The sequence below is a fragment of the Ruditapes philippinarum genome, unplaced genomic scaffold, assembly GCF_026571515.1.
Source record: "Ruditapes philippinarum isolate M1 unplaced genomic scaffold, ASM2657151v2 ctg54_1_1_1_1, whole genome shotgun sequence".
In the NCBI taxonomy this organism is placed as follows: domain Eukaryota; kingdom Metazoa; phylum Mollusca; class Bivalvia; order Venerida; family Veneridae; genus Ruditapes; species Ruditapes philippinarum.
This window is the reverse complement of record NW_026866108.1, coordinates 227765-246727: the sequence shown is the minus strand read 5'-3', so window position 1 is coordinate 246727 and position 18963 is coordinate 227765. Positions and strand designations below refer to the sequence as shown.

General features: G+C 33.2%; 2 protein-coding genes across 2 annotated transcripts; both read left to right on the top strand.

Moving 5' to 3' along the window:
- Positions 1-202: 202 nt before the first annotated feature.
- Positions 203-2213, top strand: LOC132731370 (protein DDB_G0287365-like). The gene is made up of 4 exons (XM_060717543.1): positions 203-360; positions 465-681; positions 1187-1365; positions 2054-2213. The coding sequence occupies exons 1-4, from the start codon at positions 229-231 to the stop codon at positions 2156-2158; spliced, it is 633 nt and encodes a 210-aa protein (XP_060573526.1). The 5' UTR covers positions 203-228; the 3' UTR covers positions 2159-2213.
- On the top strand, positions 2210-17385 carry LOC132731362 (cell surface hyaluronidase-like). Its single transcript, XM_060717536.1, has 12 exons — positions 2210-2219; positions 2540-2716; positions 2953-3186; positions 5541-5713; positions 7465-7595; positions 8046-8115; positions 8793-8927; positions 9555-9684; positions 9847-9910; positions 10302-10337; positions 12506-12689; positions 17239-17385. The coding sequence occupies exons 1-12, from the start codon at positions 2210-2212 to the stop codon at positions 17383-17385; spliced, it is 1491 nt and encodes a 496-aa protein (XP_060573519.1).
- Positions 17386-18963: the final 1578 nt, after the last annotated feature.

Genomic DNA, 18963 nt, shown 5'->3' with positions numbered 1-18963 from the left:
TTGTTATGATACACTTAAGTCACTTAAGATAGCGAGATTGCTAAGTAAAACAAACACCTTTTCATATCCCATTTTGGTGATGTGATGATGATATAAAACTTTAAAAATTGATAAGTTGAATAGAATGTTGTCTTTAAATAGGATAGAGATAAGAATTCCAAATAGAATCATATGAGTGTCCTATTTTGTACTACTTGTTTCCATAGACCAATTTTGAAAAGAGAAGTCATGGAGCCTTCTTTTTGTAGCTTGGTATTTCTCTTATTTCTGACTGACTATTGCTTTTCGCTTTGTCCTCATCAAGATAGGCATCTCTATCTAAAACATTGGTCAAACGTTCATACATGGCCTCATGGAAAGGTAAGATGAAAGAAAACTCTTATTTGATTTTATTGTCTCAATATTATGACTGTTATGAACATATGTGCATGAATAGTTTTTCTTACAGCGTTTGCTTTTTGCAGCCAAAGCAGCATTCACCTGTGGTTATATCTTCAAATGTACTATTAGATGAACAGCCACCTGATCTTCATAGTATTAACATTACATCTACTGGAAGGCTAGTGTGGAGTCCACATGCCAATATCACCTTGCGTACAAAATTCATTTACATCAATGGAAGACTGGATATGGGGTCTGAAGAGTGTCCATTCACTGGGACTGCCAAGATTATACTTACAGGTCACACTTTTCTTTGCTTTGTTTGCTTTTATTTGTGTTCTTTCTTGTCTGTTTTGGGGGTCATGATATCACTGTTTCGGTTTTTGTTTTGTTCTGCTTATTCTCTGCCCATTCAGATTCAGCTTTAGAAATTCATGTGCAAAGGTGAAAATTATTTCATTTTCAATATTCTCTCATGAACAAAGTCAATGAATCCATAGCGATGTTCAAATCATTGCTTTTGAAGGCTCCATACTTTCTTGATTAATTAATGAAATGATATTGTTTACTTTTTTCTTGCTTTTAGGTTAAGTTAAAACTACTTAAAGAGTTCTTCTTGTCTATCATTAATTGACCACACCTAGCTTTAAGTTGAATCTTAAAAAATAGAACACAAACAATACTTCATATGCATATCGATTACTTTCCTTTCTTCAAATACAAAATAATATAGTGTTTTAGATATTACACCTCATGTGTACCTTTATGAATATGTATATTCACTGTAATTTGTTAAATTGTATAGGCCGCAGAGGTGAATTCAATTTTAGGGATCATATGAACATGGTTATAGGGGATAAAGTAATTGTTGTTGCTGAAGGAGGTACAATAGAAATCCATGGACAACCTAAGTTACCATGGACAAAATTGACCAAAACAGTTCCAGTCTTGTCAAAGAAAACTGGCATCATATTTGACCATATTGTAAGATGAAACTTTTGCTACCTCTATCACATAATTATTAATGTTGGAATTTATAGATTTCTTGCTTTCACGAATAACTCAGCTAAAACAAATAACTGACTTGATTTCTAATGAGAATACCAATACATGTCTTTGTTTCTAAGGGAATCTGGAAAATGTGGATGATTAAAAGAGATTGTATCTTTTAATGAAACCAGTCTTCGTATTGATTATAGTGTAGTGTTTTCCCGCTGTTAACCTTTGCAACATTCATTGACAAAAATGATTTACGAGAGAAGATATCGGACTTACCTTTGTATATTAAACTTGTTTAATGAGGCAAAAGTTTAGAAAAATAATGAAAATAACAAAAACTAATTTATTTTCCTTCAAATAAATGTAATATATATCAAGTAATCTATACATATCTCTATAAAACTACGATAACTATAATATTTATGAATTATTTTCATTCATTTCACAAAATTACGAAGACTTGGAAAAAAGACTTCTTTATATTACCACAAAGAGTTTATCTGTCTCTTTCCCCTTAACTAATTAAATGATGTGTGTTCTTTTTTTATTTCAAAGGCCATATATATTTATTATTAACCTTATTAACGGTATGAAGAATATTACCGGGGTGACATTAGGTGAAAGTGGTAAACTTTTCTATCTCTCTTCGTCTGTAGTATGTTAATCATTGCAGGATAGTGGAAATTTAGAAAATCAGAAATACGAGAACGGAATTATTGCTTACATTCTAAGAATTGATTCGCACAACAAAGTAACTGTCAAGGAATATGGAAGTTAACAGCTCGCCTCCACGTGGCAAGCAGCACAAGAGAAATCAAGATTTATGAATATGATCAAAAGTAAGTGGCGTGTATAACTTCCTATAAATATCTAACCACGACAATTCTGTAAGTTAATCATTTCGATTTTTGTACAAAATTCGTTGAAATTTACATGTACGAATAATTTACCAAGGCTTGCAAGAGGTCGGAATGCGTAATGATATATAACATTTATCGGATTGATCCAATGACCTAAAAAGTTAATTTTAGAAAGAGAACTTTATCAAACATTTAATTGATTGCAAATAGAAACATGAAACTTTGTAAAGACGATGAAGGTTTTAAAACGTGTCTGTGTTCATCTAACTTTTTGCACAGATTTTACTATTATGTTTCAGATATGAGCATGGGAGATATTTTAGCTTTAGGTATATATTATAATCTTAATGTTGACAACCGTAATATTGATGATGTGTACGATGCCTTTGGAGTATTAACAACTGGTCACGTGACTGGTAAAAGTGTTATGAGAGGCATTCGTAACCATGATGCTTATTCAGCTATTGTTTATAAAGGTAAAGTTCATTCAAACTGAAATTATCATTATACGAATGTACAGAAATTTTCATTATAAGAATATTATCTCTATATTCAGTTTTCAATAACAATTTCTAATTGTTACCATGGCAATTGAAGCAATTTGAAGGCTTTAAACAGAACGTCATAATAAGTAATGTAAACAAATAATATATAAAGGAAGATTGATTAAATATTCATGAATTTCTACTTAAAAATATCTATTATATTGGAGAAACCGGAGAACAAACTATATTCGTTGAAGACATAACAAGATTTCGTTATGACGGTGACACCATGTTGTCTAGATCTGCTCTGCTACCGAAACAGACATCAACTAAGGTATCTGTAGAAAGTTATGTTGACCAAAAACATTCCTGGCTCAGCTATCTTAATATAAGGGTATCAACTATTGATGGTGCATTCCCAAAATTGGATATGATTGACGATACCAGCACTTGGAAGCAAGGTTAACACTTACTTATACACAAATTAATAGAACTGTTTGCCAACCGAAAATATAGTTATAGTTTAGTGTATTTAGTAACTGGGATAAGATTTTTTCCGTTGAATTAGAAATATAACAGGCACACAAGTTCGCAGACCTGCTGCGGTGTATTCATTTCTCTTCCAACAGTAAAACTAATGTAATTACATCACGTTGGTTAAACAACATAAAGAAAACAATACAACTATAACGTAGCAGGTGGTTTGCTTTGTGAAAGTGTATGTTGGCAAACCGGCAATATGTAAACTTAGCAAAGTAATGCATAAAAGTATGTAAATGAGTTGATCTAAAAGTAAATAGTCTTTGATGACTATGCTGTATTAGAGTTTATATTGATGTGCAGTACTCAATGTGGTATTGATTGAAATATCACCATTTGTTAATTAATTAAGGACATGTTATTAGTACATTACGATGTGATTGACATTAAGATATAATATGCTCTTCTTAAGTAAAATAAAAATATTTTAATCACAGAAATTCACTGACAGCAATCTAACTAAATATGTCTAATTATCCCCCGCCGATGGAATCGGGAGGGGGATATAGTTTTGGCGTTGTCCGTCCGTCCTTCCGTCCGTCTGTCCATCCGTCCGTCCGAATTTCGTTTCCGGACTACTTCTCTGCAACTGCTGGCAGGAATTCAACGAAATTTTATGGGAACCTTCAATATCAAGAGGGGATACGCATATCGTCGGCTTGTTCCGTTCCGACACTTTAACTCAGAGTTATGGCCCTTGATTACTTATGTAGTATGCTTATAGAGTAAAAATCGTTTCCGCTCTACTTCTCTGCAACTGACTGGAATTCAACACATTTTTATGGGAACCTTCAATACCAAGAGGAGATGCACATATCGTCACCTTGTTCCGGTCAGACACTTTAACTCAGAGTTATGGCCCTTGATTAGTTATGCAGTATCCCTAAAGAGCAAAAATCATTTCTGCGCTACTTCTCTGCAACTACTGGCTGGAATTCAACAAAACTTTATGGGAACCTTCAATACCAAAAGGAGATGCGCATATCATTGCCTTGTTGGGGTCAGACATTTTAACTCAGAGTTATGGCCCTTGATTAGTTATGCAGTATGCATATAGAAAAATATTCATTTCTGCGCTGCTTCTCTGCAACTACTGGCTGGAATTCAATGAGACTTTATTGGAACCTTCAATACCAAGAGAAGATGGGCATATCGTGGCCTTGTTCGGGTCAGACATTTTAACTTAGAGTTATGGCCCTTGATAACTTATACAGTATACAACCAGAGCAATAATCGTTTCCGTGCTACTTCTCTGTAACAACTGGTTGGAATTCAATGAAACTTTATGGGATACGAAGAGGAGATGTGCATATAGTCGCCTTGTTCCGGTCAGACACTTATAACTCAGATTTATGGCCCTTGATTAGATATGCAGTATGCATACATCTCATTGGCATTTCCAGATATTACTATTTAACACGGAGTTATGGCTCTGTTATTGCCCTGAATATTTATCAAGTTCAAAGAATATTACTGTTTATGCCATGATAAATATATAAATAAAGCCTTATGTCTTCAGTTGTTTAGTTAGTAATAATCAGTACTCGGCGGGGGATATAAATTCAACGAATTTGCTTGTTTGAATAATAGAGTGAATAAACAAACAATGTATGGGACGCTGCGTTCCTTTTTACAGGTCAAGTACAATGGATCATTTTTAATGGCACTATATATTCATATTATGACCACTTATAGTGTGTAGTACAGATGATGTACCGCCTCCGTGGTCGAGGGGTTACAGTCGATGATTTCTAATCCAGTTACCTCTCTGGCGTGGGTTCGATCCCGGGAGATGCTTTGGAAGTTTAGCGCGGAGGAAGGTAGTCTAGTAGTGGTGTAACTCTCCAGGAACGATGGTTAGGAAACTACCCGCCTATATGACTGAAATACTGTTGGGAAAAGGCGTAAAATAAAACAAACAAACAAACAGACGATGTACTTAGTGTGAATTACAAAAAGACTGTGGGGCAATAATCAATATTTTCTAACATCGAATGAAAATATTCTCATGCATAGGTGACAGAGTAGTACTCACATCTACAGACTATGACTGGAGACAAGCTGAAGAAGCGACCATCGTGCACTGTTCTGATTGCTCTAATAAACAAATTAGACTAGATCGTAAGTATCTGCAGTTTATTTTTCTAACAACTTAAATTTACTACTGATCAATATCTCGTGAGCATGTAGGTTATACATCAAAATTTCTTTTAAAATGGATATAGTTCATTGTCGATACGTAATATTTGAAACAAATACTTACCTATCATTTTAGTTGAAACAAAATATGAGCATTGGGGAACGATAATAAACAGAGTAGACGAACGGGGAGAAGTGGCATTGTTGACAAGAAATATTGTAATAGAAGGAGAAGTGGAAGACAATTGCGTACAGAGCAATGGTAATTGCAACAAATATAAAAGTGACACATTTGGCGGACATTTTAAGGTGATCAAAACAACTGAATCATCCTTTTTAAAATACTGGTTATTTGACTGTATGATTTACATGAGAAACATAATTTCAAAATTTTATAATTGGCTATGGTTATTTTAACTAGTGTAGACTTTTTAAGATTTTCTATACTCGTAACTTATGACAGGTTTGCTATTTTTCACAATTAAAACGTAACTTTTGAAATCAAGATATTTTATTCCTTTAGAAATGCAACGTCTCTTTTGGCTTCATGTTTACTTAAGGTATGAGCCCCCTAATGGGCACTATAAGGAACTATAAAATTGACAACATATGTCAGTTATATACCTTAAAAGACACAAGAATGCAAAATTTAAACAAAGTTTACCGTATGGTTTATGAGTTATGGAGATTTTTCTAAAGTAAAACTTGGCTATTAGAAGGGCTCTTTTTCAGAAATGAGAAACTCTAATTATTCTATTATATAATCATTATGAAATAATGTTTTCCTATAGAAAATATTTCAAAAACAAATAATAGCATTCAGCTAACAAATGACCCAGCAAAATTATTGTTTCTACTCAAAATGTTTGAAATATGTATATAAATGTTACCCTACTCCACCCATTTTAAGTAGTTGTTTGATCATTTTCCTACTTGGAGGGCCTTATTCAAAATATCCCAAAAATTTACTCAAATCAGTTTTCAAAGGTTGCATAAATTTTCTTTAAAGTATATTGGATGCGCTTGTCAAATATAAAATACTTTTACCGTCTAGTTTTTATTTTATTAGACTTTGAAAATATCAGGTACCATATTTGATAAAAAATTTGGCACAATTTAGCCAATAAATACCATTAATGATTTTATAATTAAATTGAAACACTTTTTTCTTATCAAGAGTGATTTGAGAAACACAAATAATGTTCAGAGAAAAAAAAAGAAAGAAAAAAAGTTGCCTCTTCTGGGGCTAGAACCCGCGCCCCTCAGTTACAATGCAGTTGACAGTAGTTCTAGCCTATTTGAGTACTCTTCAAAGTGGAGGTAATGCATTAGGTGGGCCATACCTTAAGAAGTCTTAAAGTAACTAGTTTCACCTCCTGACAGGCTGTACATTATTTACAAAAGATATGCAATGCAAGAAAGCAAAATAATTTAAAGTTTAAAATTTGTTTTATTCATGATATTAGTTGAAAGTGTTTTATATTATATATATGTTTAAAATAAAATGTGGTATTAATCCTTTGTGAAATATAGTTAACTATAATTGTGATTGAACAAAAGACGTGTTCAGTGTTCAATTTTGTTATTTAAATGGTCTTTCGATAAATGCAATTTTTGCACGTTTAACTTTTATTTATGACGTATATAATATTTATAATTGGAATATCATAAATTGATAGTTTCTACGTGGATCAACTGAGCACATAGAAGGAGCGGAATTGTATCATATGGGACAACAAACTGATGTTGGACGATATCCCATACATTTTCACATGGGTTTTAATATGAGAAATATGACACACCCGCCTTACATCAGAGAAAATTCCATTCATCAATTATTCTCCCGCTGTGTCACTGTTCATGGAACACATGGCGTAATGGTATGTCCATATTATAACCAATGTTTTTATTCTTTAAATATCACACCATTGAATTTGATTTTTTGAAATCAATTTAGATAAAATAAAAAATCAATCAGAAAAATGTACTAAAAAGAAACAATTAAACCAATTCCTGATTTAACGAAATTTTATCATGTGTTTCTTTTTAATTCTGACCAGGTTAAAGACAACGTTTGTTATGACACAAAAGGTCATGCTTTCTTCATAGAAGATGGAGGAGAACATGATACAACTTTTGATGGAAATTTGGCTGCAAGTGTGCGAAAAGGCTCCCTTATTCCTTCAGATCAGTAAGTCTGAATGCAATTTATTTGGCACCTAATGTAAAACTCTATAAAATATATAAAAAAGTGTTGAGTTTAAACACCAATAACACCAATAACCATGTTTGCCCAGTGAATGGTCAAATATTGGGGGGTCAGTGACAAGAATTATGCCAATCTGCATACCTACCTATCTAGCTTTGAATGTATATTTTCCTTCTTGTCATAAAAATGTATATTAGGACACAAAGATAACTTCAGTGTTAATTTAGAAAGAATGCAAAGACACACCAACAATATAATTAGATATTTAAAGTAAGTGAAGTAAAATTTACGTTTTCATCCCATTCTGCATTGTTTTTCTTTAGAAATACTTCGTGTATTTTAATTATCTTAATTTAAATATATCATGATAATTTGTTGAAATTATATAAAATTGTATAAATTTATCAAGCGATTGTTGGATTTTTTAAACAGAAAACCTGCTTGCTTCTGGATAACAAGTCCGTTAACAAAAATGAGAAACAACGTAGCTGCGGGAGGAGCTGTAAGTCAAGTGTTTATATGAGCCATGTGACGACAAAGCCAACGTAATGCGTTTGCGACCAGCATGGATCCAGACCAGCCTGTGCATCCGCGCAGTCTGGTCAGGATCCATGCTGTTCGCTTACCAACTCTATTACAAGTAGGGAAACTAATAGCAAACAGCATGGATCCTGATCAGACTGCGCGGATGCGCAGGCTGGTCTGGATCCATGCTGGTCACAAACGCACTTGGTTTTGTCGTGACACGGCTCATATTATCTCATACAGTTTTCAAAATGATCAATTAAACAATTAATTAAAGCAAGCTCTATATAAATTACTTTAGGTAAGGATAAATATCAAATAAGATATTAAACAAAGAACACCAAGGAAGTGTGGTATTTAATGAACACATGACCCAGGTTGATTTCCTTAATCATCGTAAGTAATAACTATTATTCCACATTTTTATTATTCAAGGGGAATTAACCGTTATAGTTTGATACAGAGGATCGACATTATAGCCGTTCTTTGTAATATGTCATAGTTTTTTCAAGTTCATATATCCATTGTTTTCTTCATTTCTATGAAAAGGAAAAGATCAAATTGTACCGGAATACCCTTGCATTAACTTTACTTATAAATTGCTATATTGTAATATTTTTTATAAACAATAATGTTGTTGAAAACACATTTCAGGGGCATGGTATATGGTTCATTTACCCAGTTGAACCTATTGGACCATCTAAAGGTCTTGGGTTTTTCAAGCCACACGAAGCTGATAGAACTCCTATATCTGAATTTGACAACAATGTCGTACATTCACAGGGATTGGTCTGTTTATGTTCTTACCACATTTTTAGTTAATTTACATTTGTGTAACATTTTCTTTTCTTTGCATGTGATTCATTTACAAGATATTATATTTTTGTATAAATAATAAATCTGCCATTAGAATTGATGTATCAAAAATGAAAGTATTAATATCAAGAAATTCTTGCAAGTATCTGATTGTCTCATGTCGCTTGAAACTTGTATCGGTGATATTTGTTTCTGTTTATGATTGTGATAATTTACATGTTTAAAAATTATATTTATCTTTGTCGGGAAATATTATATTTTGAAAAACGTTAGCAATATTTAAACATTTAAAGGAATTGTTTTCTTTAAACATGTCCTTCACATTGTATATAGAAAATTGTCTGGACGCTTTAACTGATACTCGAATGACCAGATGGACCTGCTGCGCTATTCAATGCTGCTTTCATCAAGCCAGTCAAACAAGTCAATTTTTTATTCTTGTAAGGGTGACCTGCTATGCAATTTTCAATCATCAAGACCCCATAAATAATTCAATGTAAAACGGAAATAATAACAAAAAAACGTAAACAATGAGACACTGTTGTGCTTCAACATTAAATTGTGAATATAATTGTTTTATTAAGTAAATCCGTTTTTCAGACTGGTTTGTTCGTAGATCATCGTTTAATGCCCGATGGCAGTGCTGACCAAAACAATGCATACCTGCCTAAAGAGAACCCGCTTGATGAAAAATCTAAAGACGTCGAAGTAAAACTCTTCCGATTAACTGGTAAAGCAGCAGCCATTTATTTCTTGTCGCAAGTAAACACGTTATGTACATTTGTGAAGTTACATTATATACTTTAATTATTATGTATAGAATATCCAAAAATGTGTATATAAATAGTAATAAAAAATGGTGTTCGTATATGTGAGTATTATTCTATTGTAGCGTACAAGAATGTTATACAAAATGCGTGGCTTCGAGGGGGATGGTTCCATATTACACAATCATCGTTAGTATTATTGATCTTTTCACGAAATGAAACAATTAGGAGCTGTCGTGGTTGAGTGGTTTAAGTCGCTTATTTAAAATCACTTCCCCTCAGCGCTGCTTGCTCGAGTCCCTTGAGGACCGTTGGATTCTTTCATGTGATGAAGCTAGGTAGCTAGCATACTGAAGATCGGTGGTCCATACCGGTTGCCCGCACGTGTCATTAAATCAAATACTGTTCTTAAAACAAATTATAAACCGCAATTTCGAATTATAATTACATATTTATGACAAAAGAATACAAGTATCTAAAGTTCAACAATGCAATATCAAAAAAGTGCATTGTAATTTTTCTATTTATCCTTAAAGCAATATTATATAAAACTGGTAATTTATATTTGACTTCATTATAGATTTGCGGACAGTCAAAAATCTCTTCAATATGCAAGGTTTGTCACTTTGAATCATTCGTAAATATAACTGAAAGAAAATTTATTGTGCTATGTAAATCATGTCCATTTATTTGCCTAGAATACTCAGTGATTTAATTTATAATTGAGACTGACATACCAAAATACATGTAAATTTTTGGTTTTCTATACAGAAAGATAACCGTTGAAAGTATCATTATTTTAAATGGTTTTAGAATTAGATTATTTGTCTTTTGTGTAACTTAACTTTGACTTTATTAAAAAGAACATATTCCAAACATTTCAATTTAGATGCAAAGGCTGTCTCATATAATCAAAATAACCCTTTCCCGTTTTGACATGATCTATGTTTTAGTGGTACTCATTTGACAATTGTTTTCAAAAGGTAAATCGTGATCATTGTAGAAAAACCTCTTAAAATTATAATATCCGTAATCTATTCTTTGCTTTTGCTTGTGTTATGAATGCAATTTTCTTATTTTGCAGATCAACAAATCAAAATCAATTTGTTTCCAATAGCATAATGATAGGTTTGTCTGAAAACCTATAGGTAAACCAGCTGTAAACTGGACCCGTTCTCTACCAGTGTGGTTTGACATGTAAGTTTGTAATCCTGAGATATAAGGTTTGTAACACCGCACTTTGGGGTCAAACGCACTTTGGGGTCCAACGCACTTTGGGGTCAAAATCGAGAAATTGACCCCAAAGTGCGGTAATATGCTACATATCAACGCACTTTGGGTTCCAGAGGTCTAAAGGTGTCATGTGAGTTCTGCTTAAATACTGAGTACTGACTTATTTTCGATCTGCGACATTGAAATATTTGAGGTGGAGTTCAAGATGGCGGTCAATACTTTAATGATGCTTAAGTGATAAAAGTTTCATTAATTTTACCACTTCAAATATCTAAAATATTTGTTCATATAACACAATTACGGTGGCATAAAAGTGACATTTGCATTTTTTTTTGAGTTTTGCATACATATTTTATTTTAGTTTTGCATACATATTTTTTTAGCTTTGAATTTATATTTCATATTAGTTTTTCGTACATATTTTATTTTTGTTTTTCGTACATAGTTTAGCCAAGCGAAACAGCCTTCACATCTCATAACAGCCAATAGTTGAGTATAAAGCACAGTGGTTTGTTCACATTTCGGCCCATTTTTGGAATCGGCCCAGTCGTTTTCGGCCGCTCAAGTCTGGTTTCGGGCGACCCTTACCGGCCTATTTTTTAAATTATATGTATTTTATATAATTATTGTTTTATTATTATTATATACTATTATATTTGTGTCTATTTGGAAAGGGCTGTTGATTGGTGATCAGTTATTACTCCATAAATATGGACCACTCAACCCCACCCCTGAGAATAGCGGGTGGGGGGCATTGACTTTAAACCAAGCCGACCACTGGTAATATCTTCGCCCTGCGGGGAACACTCAGATAATAACGTTCCTGCCTTATGCCCCAGAACAGCGCAAACATCAAAACACGATTCTTTTTTAACCCGCACTACCCCGGGGGCAAGGGAGGTGGTTACAAATAACTGGTGTATTACAATAATGCACAATAAAAGATCTAAATAGGTCCTTATATTCCACTGATTTAGAAAAAATGCTTAAAGCTTTGAAGGACTTTTAAGAAATTTTGGTACGTAACGCACTTTAGGGTCGGACCCCAAAGTGCGTTTGACCCCAAAGTGCGGTGTTACAAAGCTTTATAAACAATGGTAAAAGTACCATGCCGTTTAATTATTTATGTAATATGCATGGATATATTATGTAAAAAGTACATACTGTATGCGTTTTTGATGAGATACTGGCATATCTCAGATTGTTTTTAGTTGTATCAAACTGATATTGAGTGTAAAAACATATTGGGAACTGTAAGCTAAACAAATAACAAAGACATAAGATTTGACAAACGTGGACATTTTGGAAATATTCAAAACTGTTCACTGATGCGAGTGATAAATACACGCTTTTGTTTCGCTCAATAGCACCTACTTCAGTAGAACTCAGCATATTAACATATGAAATTTAACATAAAAAGTGGTTTTATTAAGAATTTACAAATATTCCATAATGTACAACTGTTAAATTTCTCAAGGTATACTTTCCATTCTAAACAGTTTTATTAGCGCTGATATACCTTCATTGTTGATCTTTGTTCCCATATTTTAGACATGCGCCATTACAAGGATTTGTTTTCTACGATGGGCCTGTGTATGGTGAGAATATATGGTTTGATGGCTTTATTTCAACAAAGCTGTATACGGCACGGGCATTGTGTTACGACAGACTAAATGTTTCCAGTAGTTCATCTGTCAGTAATATCAGAAACGCTCAGTTCGGATTCGTTGATGGTGTAAGTATATCTCTTCTGTTTGTAGAAAACAAACTTTTCTTAGACTATTGTTAATTTTACGAGTGAATGTATTATTTGATATGAAAAAAACAAACATATTACTTTATAATTTTTGATAAATATGGTTAAGGTATTACCATCCTAATGCATTACCTCCGCTTTGAAGAGTATTCAAATAGGCTATAGAACATTGAAAATGAGGGCCGTGGGTTCAATCCCCAGAAGGGTCAACTTTTTTTCTTTCTTTTTTTCTTTTAACATTATTTTTGTATCTCTCATGTCCCATTTGGAAAGAAAAAAGTGTTTAATTTTGATTTTTTAATTTATATAGGTATTTATTGGCTAAATTATGCTGAATCTAGTAATAAATATGGTACCTGATTTTTTCAAAGTGTAATTAAACCAAAACTGGACGGTAAAGTATTTCATATTTTACAAGATCAACCAATATATTTCTTTAAAAATTTAGGGAAACTTTGAAAACAGGCACTCATTTGAGTAAATTTTAAGGATTTTTTAAATTAGGCTCCCTAAGTAGGGAAATGGTCACACACGTGGAAAAATGGGTGGGGTAGGGTAACCTTTTTATACAGATTTCATAAATTTTAAGTATAAACCATACTTGTGCTTATGTGGATTGTTAGCTGAATGGTACTATTTGTTTCTTACCAAAAATTAATAGGAAAACATTTTTCATAAGAATGTTATTGCAGATTATTTAAAGGTTCCTCATTTCTGAAAAATGGCCCTCATAACATCCTAGTTTGAGTTCAGAAAAGTGGCCATAACTTGATTTCTGTACGGTAAACTTTGTTTAAATTTTGCATACAGGTGTACTTTAAGGTATTTATCTGACCTATGATGTCAATTTTTTAGTTCCTTATAGTGCCCATTAGGGTGGTACAGTAGGGTGAAGGTAAACGGAAAAAGGGATCGAGTAAGCGTACACTTTGCATATTTAGCCCCGCCTATAAATAAAGCACGAATTTCTTATAAAGCGTTATAATCATGATTAAAATAGACTATAAATCTGTGGAAATGATCAGTGTTACTGTATGTAAGTACAAATGCTTAATCCCCCTAATAAATATACACGAATGTCTTATAAAAATGGAAAAAGGCTTTAAAGTGTTAAGTCGTGCAATAATGGTGCTTTCATTCATATGCCAAATGATTTAATCAGCATATGAACCTATGTGAGGATATCAAGTTAGATGACTAAAGGATCATCTAAATATACATACAATGTATACTCTGAATATACATACAATGTATACTTTTGTTCATATGAAAAATATATTAGGAATCACATTATAAGAGGACCAAGTTTATACTATATAGTTTTCATTGAACAGATACAATGCGATCACGTAAGATGACCATGTACATATACTATACTTTTCATTAAACAGATATCAGCGGGTCACGCACTTGATGACCAGGGGATCATCTACTTGTACACATAAAATAATTTTCATTGAACTGATATCATTGGATCACGTAGGTGACCAGGCGATCATCTAGATATACACGTCCTCTTTCTTATAATGGAAGGGATATAAGGGGATAACGTAAGATGACCAGTGGATCATCTAATTTTACATATGCTATAGTTTTTATTGATCAGAAATAAGGGGATCACGTAAGATGACCAGGGGATCGTCTAGATGTGCATACAGTATAAGATTCATTGAACAGATATCAGGGGATCACGTAAGATGACCAGGGGATCATTTAGATGTACATTTACTATAGTATTCATTGAGCAGATATAAGGGGATCACATAAGATGACCAGGGGATCATCTACATGCACATATACTCTTTCTAATTATGGAACGGATATATGGAGATCACGAAAGATGACAAGGGGATCAACCATATTTACATTTACTATAGTATCCATTGAACAGAAATAAAGGGATCACGTAAAATGACAAAGGGATCGTCTATATGTACATATACTATAGCATTCATTGAACAGAAATAAAGTGATCACGTGAGATGAGCAGGGGATCATCTACATGTACATTTATTCTTTCTTATTATGGAACAGATATATGGGTATCATGTAAGCAGACCAGGGGATCATCTAGATGTGCACATACTATAATATTCATTGAACAGAAATAAAGGGATACCGATCACGTTAGATGACAAGGGTATCATCTACATGTAAATTTATTCTTTCTTATTACGGAACAGATATATGGGTATCATGTAAGCTGACCAGGGGATCATCTATATGTACACATACTTTAGTATTCATTGAACAGATATAAGGAGATAACGTAATATGACAAGTGGGTCATCTAGATTTACATATACTATAGTTTTCATTGAACAGATATCAGGTGATCACGTAAGTTGACCAGGGAATCATCTTAATGTACATATACCGTACTTTTCATTGAACAGATATAAGGGGATCACGTAAGATGACCAGTGGGCCATCTAGATGTACATATACTATATTTTGCATTGAACAGATATAAGTGGATCATGTAAGATGACCAGGGGTTCATCTAATTTTACATATGCTATAGTTTTTATTGAACAGAAATAATTAAGGGGATCACGTAAGATGACCAGGGGATCGTCTAGATGTGCATATAGTATAAGATTCATTGAACAGATATCAGGGGATCACGTAAGATGACCAGGGGATTATCTACATGTATCTACTCTTTCTAATTATGGAACGGATATATGGAGATCACGAAAGATAACAAGGGGATCAACTATATTTACATTTACTATAGTATCCATTGAACAGAAATAAAGGGATCACGAAAATGAGCAGGGGATCATCTACATGTACATTTATTCTTTCTTATTATGGAACACATATATGGTTATCATGTAAGCTGTCAAGGGGATCATCTAAATGTACATGAACTCTTTCTTATTATGGAAGGGATATAAGGGGATAACGTAAGATGACCAGGGGATCATCTAATTTTACATATGCTATAGTTTCATTGAATAGAAATAAGGGGATCTTGTAAGATGACAAGGGAATCATCTAGATGTGCATATACTGTAAGAATCATTGAACAGATATAAGGGGATCACATAAGATGACCAGGGGATCATCTACATGTACATATACTCTTTCTAATTATGGAACGGATATATAGAAATCACAAAAGATGACAACGGGTTAAACTATATCAAAATTTACTATAGTATCCATTGAACAGAACTAAAGGGATCACGTTAGATGACCAGGGGGTCATTTAAATGTACTTATATGCTTTCATATTTCGGAGCAGATAAATGGGGATAATTTAAGCTGACCAGGGGATCATTCAGATTTAATACTATAGTATTCATTAAATAGATCTAAGGAGATCACGTAAGATGACAAAGGGATCGTCTATATTACATATACTATAGCATTCATTGAACAGAAATAAAGGGATCACGTGAGATGAGCAGGGGATCATCTACATGTACATTTATTCTTTCTTATTATGGAACAGATATATGGGTATTATGTAAGCAGACCAGGGGATCATCTAGATGTGCACATACTATAAAATATTCATTGAACAGAAATAAAGGGATACCGATCACGTTAGATGACAAGGGGATCGTCTAGATATACATGTCTACTTTCTTATTATGGAAGGGATATAAGGGGAAAACGTATGATGACCAGGGGATCATCTAATTTTACATATGTTATAGTTTTTATTGAACAGAAATAATTAAGGGGATCACGTAAGATGACCAGGGGATCGTCTAGATGTGCATACAGTATAATATTCATTGAACAGATATCAGGGGATCACGTAAGATGACCAGGGGATCGTCTAGATGTGCATACAGTATAAGATTCATTGAACATATATCAGGGGATCTCGTAAGATGACAAGGGGGTCATCTAGATGTGCATATTCTATAACATTCATTGAACAGATAAAAGGGGATCACATAAGATGACCAGAGGATCATCTAAATGTACATATACTCTTTCTAATTATGGAACGGATATATGGAGATTACAAGGGGATCAACTATATTTACATGTACTATAGTATCCATTGAATAGAAATAAAGGGATCACGGAAGATGACAAGGGGGTCATTTACCTGTACATATATTCTTTCATATGTTGGAACAAATATATGGGGATAATGGAAGCTGACCAGGGGATCATCTAGATGTACACATTCTATAGTATTCATTGAACAGATATAAGGTGATCACGTATATGACAAGTGGATCATCTAGATTAACATATACTATAGTTTTTATTGGACAGATATCGGATGATCACGTAAGTTGACCAGGGAAACATCTTGATGTACATAAACTATACTATTCATTGAAAAGATATAAGGGGATCACGTAAGATGACCAGTGGGCCATTTAGATGTACATATTCTTTAGTTTTCATTGAACATATATCAGGGGATCACGTAAGACCAGGTGTGATATAGATGAGGATAATATACCTTCAAGCAAATGATAGGATATCAAATGGAAGGACTAAGGGATCAAATAGATGTACAACAGAGAACATACTATCAAACATATAACAGGGAATCAAATGGGTGTACAAGGAGATCATACAGATGTACAACGGAGAATATTGTATCAAAAATTTAAGAGGAGATCAATTAGATGGAGTAGGGGATCATATGAATTTACAACAGAAAACATTATATAAAGCATACAAGAGAGGATAAAAATTGATGTACTTGGGGATCAAATAGATGTACAACTGAGAATATACTATCAAAAATATAAAAGGGGATCGAATGGATGGACGAGGGGATCAGACAGATGTACAAAGGAGAATATACTATAAAATATAAGAGGGGATCAAAAGGATGGACGAGGGGATCATACAGATGTACAACACAGAATTTACCTTCAAACATTTAAAAGGGGATCAAATGGATATATAAAAGAGAACATACTAGTCAACGTGTAAAGGGTGTCCACTTGATGTACTACGGTATGGTATAGATGTACAACAGAGAATGCCTTTTCAAACATATCAAAGGGGATAAAATTGAATGACTAAGGGCAAACAAATCAGAGGGGATCAAATGGATGGACTAGGGTATTGTACAGACGTACAACAGAGAATATACCTTCAGACATATGATAGAGGAACAAATGGATTGACTAGGGGATAATAGAGATGTAAAACAGATAATATTCTACCAAACATATGCATGTATTATAGGGTCAAGCATGTAACGGGGAATCAAATGGTTTGACAAGGAATATACTGAGATTAGTTAAGAAGTAAATCATTAGCAACAATTCATTTCATTTCAAATTCAATATTTATTCAGCATAAAGACATGAACATGTTAAGTATAAAAATAGACATAATTTATCCATGCAGAATGTAAAAAGTACTAAGGCCGTAAATCTCACAAAATTATCTCGAAATTTTACAATATGTCACACATGTGATTAAACACTGTCTGTTATATTTTGACAAATTTCCCGAAAGCCCTGTATGCTAAATAATTTTCCGTTGGCAACATCAAAAGGTGTTCTAAAAATAACAAATGCTTAATACAGTTTCCCATTTTCTTGTGAAACAGCAATAGCAAAAGTTGAAGTAAATTCAAAGAAAGAATTCAGTAAGTTTGATAAGAAGTCGTACCAATGTTGTAAAGGTTGTAATTATGGCTGCAAATGAAGTAATAGTTGATGGTCCTTTTTAATGAATACTATAGTATATGTACATCTAGATGATCCCCTTGTCACCGTACGTGATCCCCTTATTTCTGTTCAATGAATACTATTGTATATGTACATCTAGATGATACTATTGTCACCTTACGTGATCCCCTTATTTCTGTTCAATGAATACTATAGTATATGTACATCTAGATGATCCCCTTGTCACCTTACGTGATCCCCTTATTTCTGTTCAATGAATACTATAGTATATGTACATCTAGATGATCCCCTTGTCACCTTACGTGATCCCCTTATTTCTGTTCAATGAATACTATAGTATATGTACATCTAGATGATACCCTTGTCATCTTACGTGATCCCCTTATTTCTGTTCAATGAATACTATAGTATATGTACATCTAGATGATCCCCTTGTCACCTTACGTGATCCCCTTATTTCTGTTCAATGAATACTATTGTATATGTACATCTAGATGATACTATTGCCATCTTACGTGATCCCCTTATTTCTGTTCAATGATACTATAGTATATGTACATCTAGATGATCCCCTTGTCACCTTACGTGATCCCCTTATTTCTGTTCAATGAAAACTATAG